The 26,109-nt window shown below is 41.8% G+C and overlaps 1 protein-coding gene across 1 annotated transcript in view; it reads left to right on the top strand.

The window, feature by feature from the left end:
- The first annotated feature begins 4,071 nt into the window (after positions 1 to 4,071).
- Positions 4,072 to 26,109, top strand: part of PTPRJ (protein tyrosine phosphatase, receptor type, J) — a 22,866-nt gene continuing 828 nt past the window's right edge. The window contains exons 1-25 of the mRNA XM_009998055.1: positions 4,072 to 4,084; positions 4,308 to 4,451; positions 5,181 to 5,435; positions 5,982 to 6,092; positions 6,312 to 6,455; positions 7,185 to 7,439; positions 7,986 to 8,252; positions 11,367 to 11,633; positions 12,245 to 12,511; positions 13,695 to 13,961; positions 15,145 to 15,411; positions 17,147 to 17,434; positions 17,635 to 17,769; positions 18,293 to 18,503; positions 18,648 to 18,766; positions 19,302 to 19,389; positions 20,242 to 20,283; positions 21,034 to 21,042; positions 21,134 to 21,221; positions 22,034 to 22,124; positions 23,354 to 23,427; positions 23,582 to 23,716; positions 24,114 to 24,233; positions 24,999 to 25,159; positions 25,608 to 25,743. Of these exons, the coding sequence (XP_009996357.1) occupies positions 4,072 to 4,084; positions 4,308 to 4,451; positions 5,181 to 5,435; positions 5,982 to 6,092; positions 6,312 to 6,455; positions 7,185 to 7,439; positions 7,986 to 8,252; positions 11,367 to 11,633; positions 12,245 to 12,511; positions 13,695 to 13,961; positions 15,145 to 15,411; positions 17,147 to 17,434; positions 17,635 to 17,769; positions 18,293 to 18,503; positions 18,648 to 18,766; positions 19,302 to 19,389; positions 20,242 to 20,283; positions 21,034 to 21,042; positions 21,134 to 21,221; positions 22,034 to 22,124; positions 23,354 to 23,427; positions 23,582 to 23,716; positions 24,114 to 24,233; positions 24,999 to 25,159; positions 25,608 to 25,743 (3,954 nt within the window). The remainder of the gene's footprint in view (positions 4,085 to 4,307; positions 4,452 to 5,180; positions 5,436 to 5,981; positions 6,093 to 6,311; positions 6,456 to 7,184; positions 7,440 to 7,985; positions 8,253 to 11,366; positions 11,634 to 12,244; positions 12,512 to 13,694; positions 13,962 to 15,144; positions 15,412 to 17,146; positions 17,435 to 17,634; positions 17,770 to 18,292; positions 18,504 to 18,647; positions 18,767 to 19,301; positions 19,390 to 20,241; positions 20,284 to 21,033; positions 21,043 to 21,133; positions 21,222 to 22,033; positions 22,125 to 23,353; positions 23,428 to 23,581; positions 23,717 to 24,113; positions 24,234 to 24,998; positions 25,160 to 25,607; positions 25,744 to 26,109) is intronic.

Raw genomic sequence — 26,109 nt, 5'->3', positions numbered from 1 at the left:
TCTCCTGTAGTTGAGTTTGAATATTTTCTGTCTTTTATTTTCTTGTGCAAGAATGTTCCACCTGTACCCCAAGTTTGAATATTTTTGGTTAAAAAAATAACCAACTCTATACATGAATAATTTGGCTTCCTGTCATTGAGAAGTGGAGGTGGCAGGTCTCCTGATATACTAGAGGCAAACACAAGGAGAATCAGGTGTTCAACACAAATACCTTCTGAAATAATAGGTGTTGTGTATAAATAGTATCTCATTAAGTAATAACGCCAGAGAACAGTTCCGTTCATGGCTTGTGTTGAAAGATACAGCACAGAATGAGTCAGGCAGGCTGACCCTTGGGAGTGGGATAATTTGTTTTGTGTCGTTTTGCATTTCAGAGGGAGTCCTGCCTGCTGCCACTGGGATCTCCTTTGTTGGGATCTGCTTTGTTTTTGAATTTGGTTTGCACACAGAGTTTTGGAAAGTCAGAGAGAGGGGTATTGTGAGGGGGTGTTGCCAAAGTGTGTGATAAACAAAAGCAAGGAAAATGATGGGAAGCTGTTCATTCATCAGGTGACAGGAGTTTTAGCATAACTTTCCTTTTGTTGTTTGATCACCATTAACAAAACCCTCACATTGACAGTGCGACCAAGTTTTTAGCAGCTGGGTAATAATTTGGCTGTACCTGAGGGTGAAACAGGAATCAACATGCTTTCTGTGTGAGCTGGCAGGGAAGAAATAAGGAGCTGAGAAGCAAGGGTGCAGTGGCATACCTGTTTTTCAGTCTTATGATGTCTGTTGTTCCTGTTGCTCAGGAATTATGTTGTATCCCTGAACTTGAAAGTGGGGAGGAGATGGGAAACTCACTCATCTTCAGGCAGTTTTACAGGAGAGGAAGTAACTGAAGGACAGGTCGTGAATGATGTCAGGCTTCTGCTGTTTTGTCTGTAGGGCTGTGGCAATCACTGTGACTTACTCTGTCCTGTAGCATTTCTTCTTGTTGTTTTCTTCTTTTTCCAATTTTCCTTTCTTTCAAGGGCAGGTTGGATGGGGCTTTGAGTAACCTGGTCTAGTGGGAGGTGTCCCTGCCCATGGCAGGGGGTTGGAACTAGATCATCTTTAAGGTCCCTTTCAACCCAAACCACTCTATGGTTAAACTTAGAATCTTTTTGGCTTTGCTTTTAGATTGCTCTTGCTTTTCAGGGAATCTAGCATCTTGCTCATCATTCAGCAGCTGTTTCCACATAGTCTAGCACTTCTACTCTGAATGCTGCACAGTGTGTTTTCCTGCCTCATAAGTGGATTTTTCCTTTGTAGTCTTTTCTTTTTCCACTTCCTTGTGAAAGAATACAGAAAGGCACTTGACCTGAATGCAGATAAACATTTCCTCACTTTCTAATAGCCTTGCAGGTTGCCTATATGGGATTATATGTGGGACATCTGCATCTCAAGTAATGTCCTTTGTGTCCTAAGTTATCAGTAGGGCTGCACTAGAGGAAGACCAGGAGTTGGTTATTTGATGCTTACAAGTGTTCTTTTGCCTAGGAAGTGTGCCTGAATGCTTCATGCTATGGCACCAAGACCATCATGGGCAGGAAGGGGGTCTCTCCACTTGAAGCTTTCTTCTGCTGCATTTCTCCTCACTGTATAGCTGGAGGGGTAACTTCTAGTCAGCTGGCCTGCCTCGTCTTTGTGGAGAATGCTTTTTGTAGTCACTCTTACAGACAACAAGGTTTAGTGGCATCTTCTAACAATTTTTTGAGGCTTGGGTCCACGACTGTAATGCAGGGAGCCACTGCTAATAGAGCTATGTGTGGCACCAGCAGCATGAGAGCTGGGGGCGAGTGATGTGGGATTCAAGCTTTACATTGGGTTGTTGTGATATAGCTGCATATTTTGAGTTAGGTTGTGGCATGGCAGAAACAGCTAAGAAACTGTCTAAGAAAACAGACTGGAAAGAGAAAATGAGACAGTTTCAAGTGCTTTAGGTAAATAGTCAACCTGTGCAGTTGGCAGGTTTGGTGCTTTGTTTGGGTACCGTCTGGCATAAAGCTAAGCTGGATTTTTTTAGGAGTAACACAGCATAAAGTCCAAGGACTAGCTCTCCTGCAGGTGATTTTAGAGTCACCCGGGCCAGAGACTGCCTCTGCCTGCACTCCCATGATGCCAAAAACAACCCAGAGGTGAATCAGCAGAAACCTACCATGCCTGCACCACTCATGGGCATTGTGACCTGCATATCTCCAGCACCATGCTGAGGACTTGCCTGTCCTTGGGACCCACATCTCTGCGTAGCTCTTTTTGCCTTGTTGTGTACCTTTGCAAGGTGCATACTTGTTCTTAATCCTTAATACAACTGCTGAAATAACCTATTTATTACATTACGAAAGTGGCTTCTGCCATCGGGTGGTGTCAGCTGGCCACGAGAATCTCAGGAAATCAGTGTTCCTCTAGAGTGCTGGCAGACCTCAGTCTGGGGCTTTGATTTCAGTACTTTAGGAAGTATTTTGTGCTGCCACCTGGGAGGAGATGAAGAAAACAAGTTACAGGACAGTCTGCATGCTCACAGGAAAGGAAGTGGCTTATTGGGAAGTAACAGCATGAAGTTGAAAAACTAAAAAACCCCTTCAAAGCCAAATTCTAGTATGCTTGTCAGTATTGCTAGAAAGAGTAAGTTTCAGGCTGCAGTTAAATGGCATGATTCTTTTTTGATATATAAATAAGATTTCAAAATGTATACTGTTTTGAACTTTGACTACGTTGAGTTTGTTTCAGAAAACGCTAAATACTTGTTCGCAAGATGGAATAATGAAATTCATACAGCAATGGGAATGAAAGGCAACATCGGATGAAGAAAAAAAGACCTAATTGTCACCTGCTGCTTTCTGTGGGATGGTTTCAGAGCTACTAACTAAACTGTCCTTTGACTAAGATCTTCTAGGTTTTGGTTTTAAATTTATGTGTGCAAAATAATCAGCATATGTTATGCAAGCTGGTTTTGTGACAAAATAAACTGGTTTAAAGAAAAAAAGAACAAGTGAAGACACGGGGTTTTTTTGTTTGTGTTTTTGTTTTTGCCTTTATTTCCAGATAGTTTGGTGTATTTTTGGTGTTATTTTGATATCAGTAGATTTTTAGGTATCTCTTTTGCAGGTTGAAAAGTTTGGATTTTTTAGTGTCACCCCCTCCTCCCATGTGTCAATTAATACAGTCCTTATTTACTTGAGCTTCCAGTGGTTTTAAAATTTTAATTTCTATTATTTATTTTTATTTTCCAGGTCAGATGTACAACTGCCTGTAAGTACTGTTCTGTTGTTCAATTATTTTTTTTGTATAACTTTCATTATCCTAATTTCTTTTAAGGAATTTCTTCTATTTAATTTCTATCCTAATTGAGCAGTATCAGTGAAGTATTTAAAAAAACCTTCCTGAAAATAAATTTTAGAAATAGCATTAAAAAATGTAAACTCACATAATTTAGTTATATGAAGTGCAGTGCATTTTAGGATATTTAAAGATAGAAATTCCCTTTGCTTTTCAGTTAGTAAGAGTTCTGCTAAAATCAAGTACAGATATAATGTGCTTAGAAAGATTGGAAAATATACTTGAAGGCCATACAAAACAAACCAATCCAAAATGAAAGACAACACCTGAAGTTATGCTTTAAGCATTTTCTGAAGTGAGAATAGCAACTGCTGTACTTGCCAAGATGACAAGTTTTCATGTGGCAGAAATTTCCAAAAAGTACCTGCAGATGAGTTCTACCTTAACACTGAACATCAGACTTACATGACTCAGCCTTTCAATTTTAGGACCAGAATCAACTCTTTCCACACTTTGTATTGTGCCACATCAGCCTAAAGTTGTTTTTTGTAGGTACACAGTGTCTCTTCCTTACTTGTGGGAACACACTGTGTGAATTTGAGAACTTTTTTTGTCATACATTGAGGGGGAGAGACAAACTTGCTATGTCAGGATAAGCAGCTAGCTTTTTGTAACATGGAAGAAGAATACACATGCAGAAGTTGGCTACAAGTTTGTTCAGTTATTTTCAAACAAAACTGCACTGAAAAAAAGGGCAGATTCATCCAAACCATGAGTAGAGCCAGTGAGTGACTGAAACACTTTGGCAATCTCAATCTAGTTCAGATAATCTGACAGAAGTTTACATGGTAAAACCGGGAAATGTGCAATTCTCTGTGGGAGAACAAACTAGGAGAGCAGAAGTGACTGCATGTCTGTGCATGGTATCTATAAACAACAATACTTTTACAAATGGAAACCCCAGAAGTTTTGTAAAGGTATTTACTGCTTTGTATTCTTTCTTTCAGGCACTAAGAATTGCAGTTCAGAAACGGGACCTACTAGTGATGATAATTTATCAGCAAACTCTACAAGTGGAAACAAAACCTATGGAGGTGGAAGATCATCCATGGATGTGTCACTATCTGACAGTGATCAGAGCAATGTAACACGTAAGTGGTTTGGAATGTGACTGGGATGTGAATCTTCAGGGTGTTTTATGCTTTCATACTGTGTTAGTATTTTAAGTCCAAACTCTAGTCCAGAGTGCAAAAAGTATGCAGGAGTGTGGATCCAGCTGCCTTACTGGAGTGGAGAATGGGCCGAAGAAATGCATCTGCACAACTGACTGGGAGTGCACTTTAACACTGATTGTTGCATAGCCTTGAAATAGTTTTATCACTGTTAGACTTTGGCTCCCTTCCCTGATTATTGTGGCTTCTTAGGTTACAGCTGTAACAGTTCAAGTGTACTGTGACATACGGATTCTAAAGACACACATAGAGTACAGCTGAACTATTCCACCTATTATAGAGGGTATCATGTATCTAGAGGAGAGCCTTTGTGAATCTTGCAGCGAGAAAGGCTCTCTTTGGGATAGCCAGCTTAAGAAAAAACAACAGCAGGTTGTGTGTTCCAGTCTTTCTCAGGACCTTGCATGAAGTTGACAGATAAGACAGGGTGGTAATAGGCACTTTTGCTCCTTGAGATGAATCAAAGTGTGAGAAGCTAGAGGAAGAGTACATTGCAGAGCTAGCAAGTGTGCCTTGCTTGATTACTTTTCCAGACCAATTACAGTTTTACAGATACCAGTTGTTTGGGTAGGGTGGAAAGAATAGTGCTTTATGTGTTTATCAGTAAATATTCTTGAAGGTTAATTTTTTTTTTCTTGCCTTTCCCAGTCTATGATCTCAAGACAGAATATGTTGATGAGACTTCTGTCAACTTAACATGGGCAGTGAACGACTCTGCTTCCATCTCCTACAAGTACAGGATAGAGGTTGTAAATGGTTCCTTTGTTAGGAACCTGACATCTGATGTCCCCGCAGCTGGAATTACAGAGTTACTCCCTGGGACGTTGTATATTATCACAGTATTTGTGGTAGCAAATGATAGTGAGACAGAAGGAGAAGGATTGTCCGTAATGGTGTATACAAGTAAGTTATGGTTGCTTGCAGCCCTGTGTCTGGTGGACTGTATGTTACTGTGCAGCTCAGGGCCCTACTTACTTATGCGAGGATTGTGATTCAATACTACTGTGTATGGACATGGTATTTTAATCCTGAGCCTGATCTGGGCTATATGCAAAGGATTGGATGTTAGTGTACAACAGAAGCACACCCTAATGTTTCTGGTTTGGTTTTAATTATCTTCCTTCCCCATCTTCCCCTCCACCCTTGTCTCTTTCCTGCCTGCCTCTCTAGATTCCTAAGGGAAAGCCTGGGAATGCTGGCACAGTGGTGACCTGTGCTCCTACTTTCGAGTGTCAATGGGAGATGAATCCCACTCAGAATGAATTCAGTTTTTCCTTAGCTACCCATTGATGAAAAAGTGTCCAGGAGCTTCTGGTGATGTTGCTGGGGTGCTCCTGCACTCTGAACCCTGAGTGATGGGAAGGGAGTGCAGGAGTGCTGTGCCTGTGTTTCTTCTGTCCATGTCTGTGAACAGATGTTCTTGACAGAATGTTATCTTGCCTTTCACAGAGCCCAGCCCAGTCCATGATCTCCAGGCAGAATTTGTTGGTGAGACTTCTGTCAACTTAACATGGGCAGTGAACGACTCTGCTTCCAGCTCCTACAAGTACAAGCCAGTGAGTGACTGAAACACTTTGGCAATCTCAATCTAGTTCAGATAATCTGACAGAAGTTTACATGGTAAAACCGGGAAATGTGCAATTCTCTGTGGGAGAACAAACTAGGAGAGCAGAAGTGACTGCATGTCTGTGCATGGTATCTATAAACAACAATACTTTTACAAATGGAAACCCCAGAAGTTTTGTAAAGGTATTTACTGCTTTGTATTCTTTCTTTCAGGCACTAAGAATTGCAGTTCAGAAACGGGACCCACTAGTGATGATAATTTATCAGCAAACTCTACAAGTGGAAACAAAACCTATGGAGGTGGAAGATCATCCATGGATGTGTCACTATCTGACAGTGATCAGAGCAATGTAACACGTAAGTGGTTTGGAATGTGACTGGGATGTGAATCTTCAGGGCGTTTTATGCTTTCATACTGTGTTAGTATTTTAAGTCCAAACTCTAGTCCAGAGTGCAAAAAGTATGCAGGAGTGTGGATCCAGCTGCCTTACTGGAGTGGAGAATGGGCCGAAGAAATGCATCTGCACAACTGACTGGGAGTGCACTTTAACACTGATTGTTGCATAGCCTTGAAATAGTTTTATCACTGTTAGACTTTGGCTCCCTTCCCTGATTATTGTGGCTTCTTAGGTTACAGCTGTAACAGTTCAAGTGTACTGTGACATACGGATTCTAAAGACACACATAGAGTACAGCTGAACTATTCCACCTATTATAGAGGGTATCATGTATCTAGAGGAGAGCCTTTGTGAATCTTGCAGCGAGAAAGGCTCTCTTTGGGATAGCCAGCTTAAGAAAAAACAACAGCAGGTTGTGTGTTCCAGTCTTTCTCAGGACCTTGCATGAAGTTGACAGATAAGACAGGGTGGTAATAGGCACTTTTGCTCCTTGAGATGAATCAAAGTGTGAGAAGCTAGAGGAAGAGTACATTGCAGAGCTAGCAAGTGTGCCTTGCTTGATTACTTTTCCAGACCAATTACAGTTTTACAGATACCAGTTGTTTGGGTAGGGTGGAAAGAATAGTGCTTTATGTGTTTATCAGTAAATATTCTTGAAGGTTAATTTTTTTTTTCTTGCCTTTCCCAGTCTATGATCTCAAGACAGAATATGTTGATGAGACTTCTGTCAACTTAACATGGGCAGTGAACGACTCTGCTTCCATCTCCTACAAGTACAGGATAGAGGTTGTAAATGGTTCCTTTGTTAGGAACCTGACATCTGATGTCCCCGCAGCTGGAATTACAGAGTTACTCCCTGGGACGTTGTATATTATCACAGTATTTGTGGTAGCAAATGATAGTGAGACAGAAGGAGAAGGATTGTCCGTAATGGTGTATACAAGTAAGTTATGGTTGCTTGCAGCCCTGTGTCTGGTGGACTGTATGTTACTGTGCAGCTCAGGGCCCTACTTACTTATGCGAGGATTGTGATTCAATACTACTGTGTATGGACATGGTATTTTAATCCTGAGCCTGATCTGGGCTATATGCAAAGGATTGGATGTTAGTGTACAACAGAAGCACACCCTAATGTTTCTGGTTTGGTTTTAATTATCTTCCTTCCCCATCTTCCCCTCCACCCTTGTCTCTTTCCTGCCTGCCTCTCTAGATTCCTAAGGGAAAGCCTGGGAATGCTGGCACAGTGGTGACCTGTGCTCCTACTTTCGAGTGTCAATGGGAGATGAATCCCACTCAGAATGAATTCAGTTTTTCCTTAGCTACCCATTGATGAAAAAGTGTCCAGGAGCTTCTGGTGATGTTGCTGGGGTGCTCCTGCACTCTGAACCCTGAGTGATGGGAAGGGAGTGCAGGAGTGCTGTGCCTGTGTTTCTTCTGTCCATGTCTGTGAACAGATGTTCTTGACAGAATGTTATCTTGCCTTTCACAGAGCCCAGCCCAGTCCATGATCTCCAGGCAGAATTTGTTGGTGAGACTTCTGTCAACTTAACATGGGCAGTGAACGACTCTGCTTCCAGCTCCTACAAGTACAGGATAGAGGTTACAAATGGTACCTCTGCTTGGAACCTGAGATCTGATGCTCTCAAAATTGAAATTACTGATTTAATCCCTGGGACGAAGTACAAATTCACAGTATTTGCAGGAGTCAATGACAATCAGACAGAAGGAGAAGGAGTGTCCATAAGCCTCTATATAAGTAAGTTACGGTTTCTTGCAACCCTGTTCCACGGGGCAGCTCAGGGCTCTGCCTACGTGCCTGAGGACTGAGATGTGTAACTGTTGTGTAGAGAAACAATGTTGTAATCCTGGAGCCTAATCTGGGCTGTCTACTAAGCATAGTGTCTTAATGTGTGGAGGAAACATATCCCTGATTTTTAAAAAATTAAGCCAAACCAGGGAAACAAAATTCACCTTCCTTCTCCTCTGTCCTCATCTCCTCATATCTTCTCATATGGGAGAAAACTTCTTGTCGTAGGTACTCAGTGAGTCAAGTAGGAGATGTGCTCTCCTAGACTTGCTATTTGTGAGTAGAGAAGGACTTGTGAGAGATGTGATGGTAGGTGGCTATCTTTGCCACAACAGTCATGAAATGGTTATGTTTAAAATTTTCAGTGTAATGAGAAAAAAAGAGCAGAGTTGCTACCCTGGACTTCAGGAGAACAAACTCTAAGCTTTTGAGGGAGCTACTTAGTGGAGCACCCTGGGAAACTACTTCAGAGGGCTTTGGGGTCCACAAGCACTGGTCAGTTTTTAAGAGCTGCCTCTTAAAAGCACAGGAGCAGGCAATTCTGCTGTGTGGAAATTGAGCAAGCAGGGCAGGAGACCAGCTTGTCTGAACAAGGAAATCATCATGGAGCTTAAGAGAAAAAAGAAACTGTATGATTTCTGAAAGCAAAGTCAGGCTTTGCAAAAAGAGTGTACAGAGCTGTGGTTCTTACAAGCCAGGAAAAGACATGAAAGGCCAAAACTCAATTAGACTTGAAACTGGCCCGTGTTGTGTCACACGTGAGAAAAGGCTTTTAAAAGTACATTAATAGCAAGAGAATGTCTAAAGAAAATACTGCACTGATGCTTGTTGAAGATGGCCATCTGACTAATATGAATGAAGAAAAAGTGGAGAAATTCAGTGCTTTTTTGACCTCAGTCTTTAACAGGATGGCTAAACCTTGGTCATGAATTGGCAGATCACAAGTGCGGGAACAGTGACTATTTTGGACACTGAAATAGTAAGGGACCAGCTGTATCAGCTGAACATTCATGAGGTCTGTCGAGATTCACCCTAGAGTTCTGAAAGGGAGAGCAGGTGTTATGGCAGAACCCTCCTCTCTTGATCATCTAACAAAGGCACTGGGAGTCTGGGGAGCTTCATGCTCACTGGCCACTAAACCAGCATTATTCCAGTTTACAAGAAGGGTGAGAAGGAATACCTAGGAAACTACCTGCTAGTCTAACCTCAGTCCCTGGAAAAATTATGGAGAATATCATGCTGGGTACTATTGAAAAGCATTTAAAGAATAATGCAAGCATCAGGCACAGTCAACATGAGTTCACAAAGGGAAGATCCTATTTACCTAAAATTATATTTTTCTATGATAAGGTCAGCCACCTAGCAGATGAAGGGAGGGCAGTGGATGTACTTCTTCTGGATTTCAATATGGCTTTTGATACTGTTATTCACAGAATCCTTCTGGACAAGTTGTCCAACTGTGGGATGAGCGGGTTCACAGTGTGCTGGGTGAAGAGCTGGCTGAAGGGCAGAGCCCAAAGGGTCGCAGTGAATGGGGCTACATCTGTCTGGAGACCGGTCACCAGCGATGCTCTTCAGGGTACAATCCTAGGGCCAGTGCTGTTCAATGGATTTATCAGTGATCTAGATGCAGCAGTTGAATGCACCAGTAGCAAGTTTGCTGATGATACCAAACTGGGAGATGCTGCTGACTCTCTGGAGGGACAAGAGGCCTTGCAGAGGGATCTAGGTAGATTGGAGCATTGGGCTATGAGTAATGGGGTGAAATGTAACAAGTTCAGATGCCAGATTCTGCACCTGTAAAGGAGTAATGGTGGGAACAATTATAAATTGGGAGAGGAGTGGCTGGAGAGCAACCCTGCAGAAAGGGACCTGGGGGTGCTGGTCAGCAGCAGGCTCAGGGAGTCTGCAGCCTGCCCTGGCAGCCTGGAGGGTGAACTGCATCCTCGGGTGCATCAAACACAGTGTGACCAGCTGGTCAGAAGAGGTGATTACCCTGCTGTACTGAGCACTGGTGCAGCCTCACCCTGAGCACTGTGTGCAGTTCTAGGCCCCACAGCTCAGAAGGATGTTAAGGTGCTTGAACGTGTCCAGAGGAGGGCAGCAAAGCCGGTAAAGAGGCTGGAAGGAATCAGAATATGCTGAGTTAGAAGGGACCCATCAGGATCATCAAGTCCAACTCCTGCCCCTCCTGTAGGGCACCCCAAGAATCACACCATGTTCCTGAGAGCATCATCCAAACGCTTCTTGAACTCAGGCAGGCTTGGTGCTGTCACCACTTCCCTGGGGAGCTTGTTCCGGTGCTTAACCGCCTTCTGGGTGAAAAACCTTTTCCTGATATCCAACCTAATGTTCCAAGATGAGTGGCTAAGAACTCTGGGTCTGTCTAGCTCAGGAAAAAGGAGGCTGAGAGGTGACCTCATTGCTCTCTACACCTTCCTGAGGAGGGGAAAAGGAGAGATGGAGGTGCTGATCTCTTCTTCCTGAGATCCAGTGCCAGGAAATGTGGCAATGGTTCAAATCTGTGTTTAGACTTTAAATTAAGAAGCATTTCTTTGCTGAGAGGGTGGTTAAACACTGGAACAGGCTTTTTACAGCGGTGGTCAATGCCACAAGTCTGGCAGTGTTTCAGAGGTATTTGGACTTAAAGCACATTATTAAGTGCATTATTAACTTTTGGTCAGTCCTGAAGTGGTCAGGCAGTTGGACAAGATAATTGTCCCTTCTATCTCAAATGATGCTATGCTGTGCTGTACTCTTTCCGGCCCACCTCTCTAGATTCACAAAGGAAGCCCTGAGAGTGCTGTCAAGATTGATGTCTTTAACTTCTACTTTGGAATGTCAAAGGGAGATGAATCACATTTAAGATTACTTTTTTACAGTTTTTCCTTAGTTGCCTGTTGATGAAAAGGCATCCAGGAGCTTCTGGGGATGTTTTTGGGGTGCTCCTGCACTCTGAACCCTGAGTGATGGGAAGGGAGTGCAGGAGTGCTGTGCCTGTGTTTCTTCTGTCCATGTCTGTGAGCAGATGTTCTTGACAGATTGTTGTCTTGCCTTTCACAGAGCCCAGCCCAGTCCATGATCTCCAGGCAGAATTTGTTGGTGAGACTTCTGTCAACTTAACATGGGCAGTGAACGACTCTGCTTCCATCTCCTACAAATACAGGATAGAGGTTACAAATGGTACCTCTGTTTGGAACCTGAGATCTGATGCTCTCAAAATTGAAATTACTGATTTAATCCCTGGGACGAAGTACAAATTCACAGTATTTGCAGGAGTCAATGACAGTCAGACAGAAGGAGAAGGAGTGTCCATAAGCCTCTATACAAGTAAGTTACTGTTTCTTCCAGCTCTGTTTGTGTTGGATCATATTTTTCCATGCAGCTCATGGCTGTGCCTACCTGCCCGAGGGCTGAAATTTAATAGAGGCTTTACCTGGGCTGTCTCCTAAGAATGGGATGTTCATGTGTAGAAGAAACATAGCCTTCATTTTGGTTTTTTTTTGTTGGTTTGTGTTGGTTTTTTTAAACACCAAACTTGCTCCAGCCCACCCAGAAACAAAAAATCCCCCATAACAACAAAACCAAATCCCAACCAAAAAAACCCCAAACACTCCTCTTTCTTCCCTACCATACTTAGCCCTTTCCTGCCCACCTCTCTAGATTCCTAAGGGAAAGCCTGGGAGTGTGTCAGAGTGATGGTTTTCTACTTTGGAATGTCAAAGGGAGATGAATCACATTCAAGATTACTTTTTTACAGTTTTTCCTTAGTTGCCTGTTGATGAAAAGGCATCCAGGAGCTTCTGGTGATGTTGCTGGGGTGCTCCTGCACTCTGAACCCTGAGTGATGTGAAGAGAGTGCAGAAGTGCTGTGCCTGTGTTTCTTCTGTCCATGTCTGTGAGCAGATGTTCTTGACAGATTGTTGTCTTGCCTTTCACAGAGCCCAGCCCAGTCCATGATCTCCAGGCAGAATTTGTTGATGTGACTTCTGTCAACTTAACATGGGCAGTGAACGACTCTGCTTCCAGCTCCTACAAGTACAGGATAGAGGTTGCAAATGGTACCTCTGCTTGGAACCTGAGATCTGATGCTCTCAAAATTGAAATTACTGATTTAATCCCTGGGACGAAGTACAAATTCACAGTATTTGCAGGAGTCAATGACAGTCAGACAGAAGGAGAAGGAGTGTCCATAAGCCTCTATACAAGTAAGTCACAATTTGTTGCATCCCTGTTTCTGGTGGACTGTCACTTGCTGTGCAGCTCAGGGCTCTGCCTACATGCCTGAGGGTTGTAGTTGCAGGCAGAGGTGTTGGTTTGGTCTTGGAAATAGTCAGTCGGCCAAACATGGGATGTAAAAGTGCAGAAGCAGCACTGCCCTCATAGAAAGCTGTTAGTGAAGTTTGTCCCCAAGGCTGACAATGCAGCAAAGAGGTTTTTCCCTAAGAATGCCTGGGTTACAAATTTGAGAAGGGAAATTGGTTTTATTTCCTAGAATATAGGGACCTCAAACCTTTATTTTAAGGGGATCTCACACAGAGTATATTGCACATGGGGAACTTCTGATTTGGGGGCCCATAGATGCTATCACTCTGCAATAGGAGAGTTAGTTTTAGGCAATGCAAGTTCAGGAGAACTGCTTTGACCATCCAGCACACCTTTCTACGTTCAATATGAAAAGTCTTGATGTGTGGTGTTGGAGGGACTATTTTGGAGATGACCTGCAAGGCTGTAGCCCAACCTCATCATTGCACAGGCTGTGTTTGAAAGGAAACATAGGCCAGTTCTTGTCATTTGTGTTTTCTGGAAACATTCCTGCATGTGTGCTCCTACTTTTCCAGTTAATTTCCAAAACTATTCCCTGTGCTGCCTGACTGTAATGGCTAGTTTCCCAGTTTTGAAGATGCACAGAGAATAGAGTGCTGCAGAGAGCAATTTTGGAGATGGTGACTCTGCCATGAGAGTGAGCTCAGGGCATGAGAGTTGAAGAAAGAGCAGAATGTCTGGGTCATCACCTCTGTTCCTCTTCTAGTGATATATGATGTTCCTTACTTTTTGCTGTGCAGAGATGCACTGCCCTCTTTCCCCTCTTTTCTCCTTTCTGTTGAGCTCTCTGGATTGCTAGGGTTAAATCTTTAGAGTGCAGGTACCATGATGTTCTTCCCTACAATGGTGAAAGGAAGATGCCTCACACTTGAGTTGCCTCTTTCTTATTTTTCTGTTACCCAGCCACTGATGCAAAGGCATCCAGGAGCTTCTGGTGATGTTGCTGGGGTGTTCCTGCACTCTGAACCCTGATGTGAAGGGAATGCAGGAGTGCTGTGCCTGTGTTTCTTCTGTCCATGTCTGTGAGCAGATGTTCTTGACAGATTGTTGTCTTGCCTTTCACAGAGCCCAGCCCAGTCCATGATCTCCAGGCAGAACTTGTTGGTGAGACTTCTGTCAACTTAACATGGGCAGTGAACGACTCTGCTTCCAGCTCCTACAAGTACAGGATAGAGGTTACAAATGGTACCTTTGCTTGGAACCTGAGATCTGATGCTCTCAAAATTGAAATTACTGATTTAATCCCTGGGACGAAGTACAAATTCACAGTATTTGCAGGAGTCAATGACAGTCAGACAGAAGGAGAAGGAGTGTCCATAAGCCTCTATACAAGTAAGTCACAATTTGTTGCATCCCTGTTTCTGGTGGACTGTCACTTGCTGTGCAGCTCAGGGCTCTGCCTACATGCCTGAGGGTTGTAGTTGCAGGCAGAGGTGTTGGTTTGGTCTTGGAAATAGTCAGTCGGCCAAACATGGGATGTAAAAGTGCAGAAGCAGCACTGCCCTCATAGAAAGCTGTTAGTGAAGTTTGTCCCCAAGGCTGACAATGCAGCAAAGAGGTTTTTCCCTAAGAATGCCTGGGTTACAAATTTGAGAAGGGAAATTGGTTTTATTTCCTAGAATATAGGGACCTCAAACCTTTATATTAAGGTGATCTCACACAGAGTATGTTGCACATGGGGAACTTCTGATTTGGGGGCCCATAGATGCTATCACTCTGCAATAGGAGAGTTAGTTTTAGGCAATGCAAGTTCAGGAGAACTGCTTTGACCATCCAGCACACCTTTCTACGTTCAATATGAAAAGTCTTGATGTGTGGTGTTGGAGGGACTATTTTGGAGATGACCTGCAAGGCTGTAGCCCAACCTCATCATTGCACAGGCTGTGTTTGAAAGGAAACATAGGCCAGTTCTTGTCATTTGTGTTTTCTGGAAACATTCCTGCATGTGTGCTCCTACTTTTCCAGTTAATTTCCAAAACTATTCCCTGTGCTGCCTGACTGTAATGGCTAGTTTCCCAGTTTTGAAGATGCACAGAGAATAGAGTGCTGCAGAGAGCAATTTTGGAGATGGTGACTCTGCCATGAGAGTGAGCTCAGGGCATGAGAGTTGAAGAAAGAGCAGAATGTCTGGGTCATCACCTCTGTTCCTCTTCTAGTGATATATGATGTTCCTTACTTTTTGCTGTGCAGAGATGCACTGCCCTCTTTCCCCTCTTTTCTCCTTTCTGTTGAGCTCTCTGGATTGCTAGGGTTAAATCTTTAGAGTGCAGGTACCATGATGTTCTTCCCTACAATGGTGAAAGGAAGATGCCTCACACTTGAGTTGCCTCTTTCTTATTTTTCTGTTACCCAGCCACTGATGCAAAGGCATCCAGGAGCTTCTGGTGATGTTGCTGGGGTGTTCCTGCACTCTGAACCCTGATGTGAAGGGAATGCAGGAGTGCTGTGCCTGTGTTTCTTCTGTCCATGTCTGTGAGCAGATGTTCTTGACAGATTGTTGTCTTGCCTTTCACAGAGCCCAGCCCAGTCCATGATCTCCAGGCAGAACTTGTTGGTGAGACTTCTGTCAACTTAACATGGGCAGTGAACGACTCTGCTTCCAGCTCCTACAAGTACAGGATAGAGGTTACAAATGGTACCTTTGCTTGGAACCTGAGATCTGATGCTCTCAAAATTGAAATTACTGATCTAATCCCTGGGACAATGTACAATTTCAGAGTATTTGCAGTAGCAGCTGATGGTGAGACGGAAGCAGAAGGAGTGTCCTTAAGCCGCTGTACAAGTAAGTCACACCCGCTTCCACACTGGTTCCTGGTGAACAAGTGCTGCACAGTGTTCTCTCTACCTGTCTGAGGGCTGAAATACAATACTGTTTCAGATAGAAGTGCTGCACACAGCCTATTTGCAATTAGCAATGCTAATGTGTGGAAGGGGGTTCTGCAGAAGGTTTTGTTGTCTACTCTTCTTTGTGGATGAGGCTCTTGCATCCTTCTTTTGAGGAGCTCCTACACAGAGTGCATTGTGTACATGGGGGACTTCCCCCATTGGAGGGGCCTGCGTCTGCATCTGGGCTGTGGTCAGCATTGTGGTATGTGGCTCCCAGCCACACTGCTCTGCTCAGCTCCTCAGCAAAGAGAAGGTTGAGGTGTTCCTGTATTCCTCAGGCTGGGCATTGTGACCATTTTTCCCCTTGTGAACATGTGCTGCTGTGTCCTCTCCTTTGTTTTGTCCTGTTTTCAACTGAGGTGAACTGTATCTGTCCCAGCTGTTTAGAGAGGTTTCTAGAGGTGCTCCAGGATTAACCCATTAAGAGAGTCTGTAGCACTGTTGAAGTGCTGCTTGGCTACTCATAATGCTCAGTGTGTCCAAAATGTGTAAGCATGGCTGTTCCTCTGCTGCTTCTGTCTGGATTTGTCAGCAGTATTTGTGAGTGTTGATGGAGTCTCATCTTGGCTTTCACAGAGCCCAGCTCCCTTTTCCATATCCAGATGGAGATGGTCTTTGATTTTTCCCGCAGAGCACAGAGGATACTACGTCTAACTACACCTATGGGATAGAGATACAAAGTCCTGGTTCCTCTTCTAGAAAGCAGCCTTCCAGTGTCACCAGAGCTGTTATTACAGACTTAAATTCTGGAAGATTGTATAATTTCGCTGTATTTGTAGGAGTAGCTGACAGTGTTATTGAAGGAAAATAAATATTTATAAAATATGGTTAAAATTAATCCCATTCATTCACATATCTGTTGACTATGTCTGTTTCTTCTGGTACACAATTCTGCTGCTCCTTTCTCTTGAGTTTCATAAAATAATAGCCCTTTTTAATAACCAAATAACTTAATCTATGAGTCTTTTACCCCTGTGTTTGGAAGTGCCAAATACTTCTTTATCAAGAGAGGAAATAAATTTGCTTTGTGTTGTAACTGTAGAAGTTACAGTTTTGGTCTTGAAGACCAATTTTTGTAGGGTGTTTAGTTCGGAGGGACCTCTCAGCGTTACCGCTCCATTAAGTTTTAATTATCTTTTGGTGTGTGGTCATAAGGTTGCAATTTTTATATTGTGTCCTGTAGGACTCTCACACAAACTGACATGTTACAGTTGCTTCTTTTAAAGGTGGCTTGTGCTGGGTTTTTAATGCACAGAGCTTATGGTTTTCTTATTTGTTGGCCGCTAAGAGTTTTCCATCAGTCTACATACTACTCTAAAAATGTTCTTAGAGTGATGTGTTCAACGTTTGAACTCTGTTTTGAAAACTTTAGTGATATTGACAGATACTCAACCCACATTTTCTTAGTAAACCTGTGTGCAGAGGAGCTGGTACAGAAGAGAGCTGTGTATTTAATGTGCTAAATATGTTTCTTCCTCATAGAGCAGCAAGTGCCTGTAGGCAGTGGCTCCATCTTAAAAGTAGAGGCATGCTGAAGTTTACAGATGTTTATACACAGATTTGACAATAAACAGATTTTCCTGTTTACTACTATACACGATTTCTTACTTCTCTATTTTTTTTCTTTTCAGTTCCTGCCTTAGTGAATTCATTTCAGTGTGAGCCACTGGCCAAGCAGTCTTCCTTAATGCTAAAGTGGAAATGTCCTTCTGGTAACAATTCTGGCTTCAAAATTAAAATATTTAATGATTCATGGGAAAAAGAGGACTTGCCTCCATCCTGCATGAGAGAAGGCACAGAGGAAACCTTCAGAATAGAATCTTTAAGTTACTTCAGCACCTATACTGTTACTATTGCAACTCTTTCAAATGGTTTTGAAAGTGATTCAGTGCAGGAAACATGTAATACAAGCATTACTGGTAAGTGTTGAGATTTGAGAATGAAGTATATTCATAGTCCAAAATTTTAACTTCATTATAGCAGAATACCAAACCTGATAAGCAATACATTATTAGCCTACAGATCATGAATAAAACACTACATTCATGCAGAATGTATTTCTTGTTTGGAAAAGTTTTGTCAGCCATTTGGTACTAAAAAATAGTATTTCTGTTTATAGACCCACCAACACCAAACAAAGCTCCTTTAGTCAAGGCACTCAGCCACAGCTCATTGTCTGTTGAGTTCTCTGATTTTGAGTCAGTGAATGGACCATTACAAGCCTATGCAGTAATGATCACAACAGAAGAACAAGGTAAGCTGTTATATTATGCATGTGTGTCTTCATTTAGCCCGTATCTAAAGCTAAACCAAAGTAGTTTGCTTTCTCGCCTGATGACCTCTCCCCAAGGGGCTTGGGAAGAGTAGAGTAGCCTCCTGGGTTGAAATATAAACAGATTTAGTGAAATAAGAAAAATAATACAAACATCAACTTAAAGTATGTAAGCTTGTACTCAGCCTAGTCCTCTAGAGCAGCAGAGGGAGGAGCCCCAGGAAATGGAACTCTCCATCCTTCCCAGAGAAGCTCTGCTATACATGGTAGAAGCAAAACCAAAAGGAGATTAAAACAAGCAACACTGGGGAGTAGTAGTTCAGTATATTGTACTGTAGTAGGACAGCTTTGGGCTGTTGCACTCAGTCTTTCTATTCAGGCAGTATTTGTGGAGTAATGACAACTGTGGTTAACATGACGGACTATTACTGTCTCAGCCACTGTGCCAATTGATAGAAAATCAGTGGCTGATGTATACCACCTATATCCTTGTTTTTTCCTCCAGGTTGTGGGTCACTGAAGTCTAATTTAAACAACACATACAAAGATTTCAAGAAGAAGATGACAGTCACCTATGTAACGTATGTCATAGATACAGAGCAGGCAAAATCACCTTCTTCCCATTCTCAGAATGGTGCAAACATCATTAATGTAGGCAATGGAAACAAAATGTATGGCTACGAAAATGGACCATTGATTCCACTTGGTTCCTACAGGTATTTATCTCAAACAGCTGTTTGGTTAATTTTGCTGCAACTGAAATCTAAAAAATCTTCTAATTAAAAGATTACAGTTCTTGCTTGAAGCTATTAAAACCATGTAACGTACCCTGTTTTTTTTTTCTTCTCCATTATCAACAGGGCAAGTGTTGCAGGATTCACTAATATAACCTTTACTATGGCCAACGTCATTGCGGGGGAAGATAGTTATGTGTCATTTTCACCCTGCTCTGAGGCAGTTTTGCTACCCCAGGATCCAGGTATAGTTAACGTGAAATGTAAGACCTTCAGTGTGGCACATACACAGTGTGTCAAGATTCCTTAGTTATGCCAAGTTCCATAATACCAAAACAGCCGTTGCTTTCTCTGTGGTGGACTGTTCCTTTCTGGCTTTGCGGTGACAATGCTCTGTAAACTCTTACCTTGCTAGTTCTGAGGGTGACCTCTTTTTTTCCAGGTGTGACTTCTGCTGTGGAAGTAGCCATTGCACGGCACAGTGAGCCTTTGGTACAGAAACAAGTAGTAAAAAGCAGCTGATGTTCTAAAAGTTCTAGTAAATCAGAAGCGGGTGTATCAGAAATGCAAATACTGGTCCTTTGATCCCAATTTTTTATTAGTTTATCACCCTTGGTTTGTTGTTCTTAATGAGCTTTCAAGGACACAGTAAAGAAAAGACATTTAGTAGAGCAGAGTGTGCCCTATCACATACAAGGTTCACTTACAGCATGTTCATTAAGTTAAATCATTAGCAAAGAGGTAAATCAGTAATGAGTAATACGTGTTTTCTTTTATCAGGTGTTATTGCTGGAGCCGTTATTGGATGCCTTTTAGCTATATTGGCTGTAGTTGCTATAGGTGGTTTCATATTCTGGAGAAGGAGAAGGTAATGTGTGTTCATTATTTTATTTGTTGTGATGAGGAACACTAAGTGTTTCATTCTTGTATCATTCTCCTAAAAGGCCTCTCTTTCTGCTTTATACATTTCTGCCATGATGCTTTAAAATACATTCTATTAAAAATCTTGTATGTTACAGATTGGAGTCAGGTTATCAAACTAGTTAAATCCCTGTGTTCAACCTCATAGTTACAAACTAATGACTTTTGTTTAGCTATTCTGAATTCATGCATGCTGATGAAGTAACTCACTCACGAACATCATCAATTATGGTGCTAAATGGCATATTTAATTGCATTTTTACATGGTTTTCTTTAAATTTATCGATTAATAATGCTTTTTAATTACTTAATGACTTATCACATGAAACTTCCATTCTGGAGTTTCGAGAAGCTGATGAGTTGCCTAGGGTTTGAGCTGGTCTCTCAGTTTCCAGTCTTTTCCAAATAATCTTTTGATGTCACTAACACAACTGTTGAACAAACACTTAGTGTAGAGATTCTGGGATTAACAGCAATTCTCCTGAGACTGCTAGTGATGCAGATCCCTAAGATGTGCCTCTTCCACAAACTATGCGCTTTGTGTTCAGGTGTTATACTCTGGCTTCAACAGAAAGAAATAGTCCCATTGCACAACATTGTTTAATGAAGGATGAAGTATTTTATTCTTGGTCCAGGTTTCAGGTTTGCCTCAGGAGACTTTTTTTTTTTTGCACAGAATGAGATGCTGTAAAAGAAATTGTTCTGAACAGGCACAGGAAATAGTTGTCATAAGAAATCTCATATGCATTCCATTAAATTGTACTGCGAACCTATTGTTTTGTTTTATTTTGCCTTATAGGAAAGATAAAAGAAATACTGAAGTGTCCTTTTCTCCTATTAAGTAAGTCCACATCCTTTCACACATGGTTTTCTGAGCTCAAGTAATATTTGTAAAGCTTAATCTGAACCTTGATACTTGTTTTATGTACAGTTTTGTATAGAATTTTGCAGTATTAATTCCTAAAGGAATTTAAAGACTGCAGCCTGCAGCCTAAAAATAATCATATTGATTGAGACTTCTAGAGCTGCCCCTGGGATTTAAGTGGCTGCTTCATTGAATTGCTATTAGGCACACAAATGCTCCACATAGTTTTGAAAAACAGGATGTTTGAATGAAACACAGGCTTCTGTGCTCATTGAAGAAACAAGCTGAATTGTTGATCAAGTGCACATAAGCAAAATTCTGCACTGTGGTCTGAGTTTTCCTTTCCTTTGTGACTACTTAGTGCTGAGCCATTAATTCAGATAATGTTGAGATTATAAAAGCTGGCCTAGAGAGGGTAGCCATAATATATTGGAAGTCACAGGCAGTGCAATTGAATCACATTATTGGCTCTTGCACCAGTTTTTATGCTGATGGAAGCAGCTGACTGACACCTTCTGTGATGATCTTCTGCTGAAAGGTGTGCTATTCTCTCCTTGGTTTAACAGATCAGTTAAATGGTTTGCTTGATATCCTGTCTCCTGTAAATTCATAGTTTTGTGGCTGCTACTAACAGTCATGCTTTTGTTCTTAGATTCACATAATGAAAAATACAGCTGCATGTGTCTAATCAACCTTTTTTTTTCTTCCCCCTACCCTTCCCTGAAGAGTCAAGAAGTAAGTAAAGCACATATTCTAACACAGTAACAGAATTAATGGTTTATTTTACCTGATACCAGTTACCAGTACGTGGCTTTTCTCATTTTAGATCAAAAATGATTAAAGTGGAGAACTTTGAGTCCTACTTTAAGAAGCAGCAAGCTGACTCCAACTGTGGTTTTGCTGAAGAGTATGAGGTATGTGCCCTCAGTGGAGAGAGCTTCATTACAAATATTTTTGGAAAGGCAAATTAGCTTTCCTGTGGAGCATACGTGAGGCTTACTGAAAGGGAAGAGAAAGGACCTTTATGGAGCTTGTTAAGCTGCATGTATAGTGTTCCCTTCACTGATTCAGCCCTAAATGTAATTGAAGTGCCAGGATCTCTCGAGTCCTTGTCCTAGTTGCACTACAGAGTTAGCCTAGGGAAGGCTATTTACTTGAGTGCACTTTGTTGTTTTTTTTATCTTGTTGTCTTTTTTCTGCACAGAAGACAAGTCTCTGACTTCTTTAATGTGTAGGTGTCGTTTGAAAACATAGGTCTAAGGAGCAGTCAGAGAAGCAGTGACTATGATTTGCTTAGTGACCATAATTGTTTTTCTATGAAATGTGCTAAAGCTCAAGTGTTATGATGTACAAAAGATGGAAACCAAGTGTCAGTAAAGATTCTGTTATCATGTCTGCTGTTAAAGAATCTCATTTTTTTTCATCCTCTTGAGGCTTTGACTTATTCTTTCCAGTTCTGTCCCTTTTATTGTACTTTGCAGGTTGGTGCTCCACCTTGCCTTGCTTCCCTCAATCCTTTCATGATGTACTTGCTCCCTTTGCCCCTGTAATATCTGCAAAGCTTATGCTAAGTAGCTCACTGCCTTGGGGTCAGAATGAATGTGCAGTTGATGTCAGTGACATATATTTCTGCAAAACTATTTCTGTTTGGAGTATTTGTTTTAGTCATGTGTTTCTGTATGATTCCTAAACCAGGACCAATTGCTCATGGATCCCTTTATTGTAGGAACTCAAGTCTGCTGGTGTTCATCAGCCCAAGTTTGCAGCCGAACTTGCTGAGAACAGGGGAAAAAATCGATACAACAATGTCTTACCATGTGAGTTACTCTTAGGTTTTACATCTTCTGTTAGTTGAGTTTTTAGGTGAAAACACCTGGGTTTGGCTAATCTGGCTTTAATAGTACCCACAGGTTTCAAAGAGGGATCAACGTTAACTTCCAACTGAATGAATTTGGGCTGCTGCTTTCCTAAAATCACTGTATAAGCAAACTTAAAGAACTTTCCCTCAAAAATGTTGCCTAAGATTCCCAAACGTTCCCAAACATTCAAGAAACCCCCTTTAAAGAACTTTCCCTTAGTTGTCTAATTTTCCTTTTGTGAGAAACTTGCAGTCCAGATTGAAAAAACAAGAGGTTAAAAGTTGACTACACAGAGAAATGTACAGTTATGAGGAATATATTAAGACCCTGCTGGCCATCTTTGCAGATGAACTTAAGAGCCTAAGCCCAGCCACACTGTCTGCAGGCACCCCAGTGTAGCAGAGGCTTAAGAAGGAACTGGAAGGAAAACACGTTGTGCTGTTCAGCCTGGAGAATAGAAGGCTCTGAGGAGACCTTAGAGCAGCCTGCCAGTACCTGAAGAGGCTACAGGAAAGCTGGGAAGGGTCTTTTTACCAGGGTGTGTAGTGATAGGACAAGGGGTAATGGTTTTAAACTGAAAGAGGGGAAATTTAGGTTAGACCTTAGGAAGAAACTCTTCACTGATAGGGTGGTGAGACACCGGCACAGGTTGCCCAAGGAGGTTGTGGCTGCCCCCTCCCTGGAGGTGTTCAAGGCCAAGTTGGACAGGGCTTTGTGCAACCTGGTCTAGTGGGTGGTGTCCCTGTCCTTGCAGGGGGGTTGGAACTAGATGATCTTCTAGGTCCCTTCCAACCCAAACAATTCTATGATTTAGGGATACTTTGGAGGAAAAGCATCAGCTGCAATGGCAGCAGGATACAAATTACCTGCTTTTCTGTAGTAATTAAAGCTATAGGACATTTTGTGTTGATTAAAAATACATACATATGCAAAGCCAAACAATTTCTTAAAAAAGCTGTTTAGAGTATTCTGAATTTTTATCCTGGCCACTCATTTTTCTGAAGGCTTTCATTTTAAAATTCTAAACTACTGCTATTTATGATTTGTAAAGGTATATTATTACTCTTAAAATGTACATTGTTCTAAAATATCTGTTATTTAGAAACCATGCATTAGAGAAGCAGTATTTTTCTGAAAAGTTCTGGTTCTAGAATTCATTATTTTATTTTCCTTTTTTTTTTCTGCAGATGATATTTCTCGTGTTAAACTTTCAGATCAAAGCTCTGCAACTGATGATTATATCAATGCAAACTATATTCCTGTAAGTTACTTCATTAGCTGAAATGAAATATAGTGTGTGTTTTTATGATGTAGGCTTGACAGATCATCATGATATCTAAAATTGGCTTATTATGTCTCACTGAGGCATGTATGTGTATGTATATGTATATACATACTTATTTTTTTCTTCTTAGGGCTATAACTCAAGGAAGGCATTCATTGCTGCACAGGGCCCTTTACCCAATACTATAGAAGACTTCTGGCGCATGATTTGGGAAAAGAATATCTACTCTATTGTTATGTTGACAAAATGTGTTGAACAAGCCCGGGTATGTTTTTATTAAAACTGAAGTATCTCTTGAAGGCAGTTGGTTCTCTTGTAATACTGTAGTAGGTTGGGGACTGACCACTTTCTTTTAATATCTATCCACTTAATGGGAGACTCTTTTTTAAATTAAATGAGACTATTTTCTTTAGCCTTTTCCCATTTTTGTATCTGCTGACTTACTACCAGAATAAATTGTCTCAGGAGGGTTATGGAATTACTGTCTTTAAGGGTGGGTTCTTCTCCCTGAAGAATGATTTTGGTAGAGCTTCTCCTACCTTGAGATGGGCCACTGGGAAGGGTGACCTGCTTTCTAGCCCTGCATCAGATGGTGTGTTATTGAAAACTAAGAGTCACTTTGTTGCTGTGTATAATGTCTAACCTTGTAACTCTCCTCTTAGACAAAATGTGAGCAATACTGGCCAGATGAACAATCCAAGAGCTATGGTGACATTATTGTGACAATAGTCTCAGAGATTGTCCTTCCAGAATGGACAATAAGGGACTTCACTGTAGAAAAGGTGAGTACCCCGTCAGCAGTAAGCTGGGTACAAATATCTGTAGAAGTGGTTTGTTTTATCACTGTGACTTCACGTGTCAAGCAACACTGGAGTGACAAAATACAGTTATTTCACTAGCACTTCATAAAACTCAGTTATTTGAGGGTTGCTTATTTTAACTTGAGGCTTTGAATGTATTGGTCTGCTTTCTGCCTAAAGTCTGATTTAAAACATTTCCTGCCATTTACTGACAATAAGATTCTGGTGATATTTATGTATATGCATTTGCTCATACGCTCTGGCTTTCCTACAACAGTGTTTTAGTAACATACCCAGAGGTGAGAATGAGTTGTCAGCAAGACCCTCCCTGTAGCAGGAAGGGAAGGGATCTACCAGCAGAATCCACCCTGCTAATGGGAATTACTGACTGCGTCATCAGTGATCCTGCACCTTGTGTTTCCCTGAGACTTGCACCAAAACTTGTGCTTATGCAGATACTTGTAATATCTGCTAGACTGCACAATTAGCTCCATCTCTGTAAACAAATGTAATTCAGCAGAGATGATCTTGGAGTGAAGTGAAAAGTAAAAGGAAATTATTTCAAAGTATTCTTTACCAGAGCGGAAGGAAGAGGGGAAACTGAAATATCATTATCAAATTACTGCACATTTTGTAACAGGCATTTTTAATGAAGCTGAGTTTTGCCCAGTACATATGGCAGGAAGCCCTACTCTTGCTCCTCTGGAACCTGTTTCTTTTCTTTCTTTAAAACATACATTTCTCTAGTCCAACACACCAGAGAGCCACACGGTGCGCCAGTTCCATTTCACCTCCTGGCCAGATCATGGAGTGCCAGAGACAACAGACCTTCTCATCAACTTTAGACACCTTGTTCATGAGTACAGCAGTCAAAATCCAATTGACTCTCCTACGCTGGTGCACTGCAGGTGGGAAGGACGTTTGTGTTACATACCCTTTTATCTTGTGCCTTTTGTAAGAACAATTATTTTTCAATGTGATGAAAAAAAACCCCACACCATGTTTAAACCCTTTGCCTCCTGCTTCAGAAACGTAGCAATGTCTTGTAGGCAGGAAAGTATGTGATGCCAAATTTCCTTAGAATAGATTGTCTCTCCTAGCATGGAAAACTTAGCTGAAAAAGTTTCTTTTCCAAGTACTTCTATATGTAATCTTGTGCAAGTGCAAGGTTGGGAAGCCCAAAAGAGTGTCCACCCTACCTTTAGGTGATGGTAAGAACCACCCTTCTGGACTGCAGGGACTTGTCAAACCTGTACCCCTGAAATAACAGAAAGCATCTTAGTAGCTTCACTGATTTCTCATGGAGCTGTTGGTGGTTGAGAGGAAGCAGTAACAAGCTTCCCTGTGTCCTTGCAGTGCTGGTGTTGGCAGGACAGGGACGTTCATTGCCATTGACCGCCTGATTCAGCAAATGGAAATGGAGAGCACAGTGGATGTGTACGGAGTGGTGTACGACCTTCGCATGCACCGGCCTCTCATGGTGCAAACTGAGGTGAGGCTGTCTTTCATCCTGCAGGGTGGGGGGTTCAAGATGTAGCTTGGTTACAGGAAGATGAGAAATTACAGAACAGTCTGAAGTTGCTCTTTATTTTACTTCCCCTCCTTCCTGCCACATCCCTTCCCACAGCAGTAGTTGCAGCGAGGGGGCATAGTACATCCAAGGAATCTCTTTACAGAGTACTTGGTAGGACTGTCATTTGAAGCTGGAAAGAATCAAATCCTCAAAGGATTTTGGAGTTTTTTGCAGTTTGTTTAACAGGTGAGTTCTATTTATGGCCGTGACCCAAATCTTGAGCCAAATGGCATCTTTCCTTTTGTGTTATGCAGGAACACACATGTTCCTGCTGCAATTACCACT

The sequence above is a fragment of the Chaetura pelagica genome, unplaced genomic scaffold (assembly GCF_000747805.2).
Source record: "Chaetura pelagica isolate M959 unplaced genomic scaffold, ChaPel_1.0 scaffold195, whole genome shotgun sequence".
Classification (NCBI taxonomy): Eukaryota; Metazoa; Chordata; class Aves; order Apodiformes; family Apodidae; genus Chaetura; species Chaetura pelagica.
Note: the sequence above shows the minus strand (reverse complement) of the source record. Positions and strands in the feature narration are given on the sequence as shown.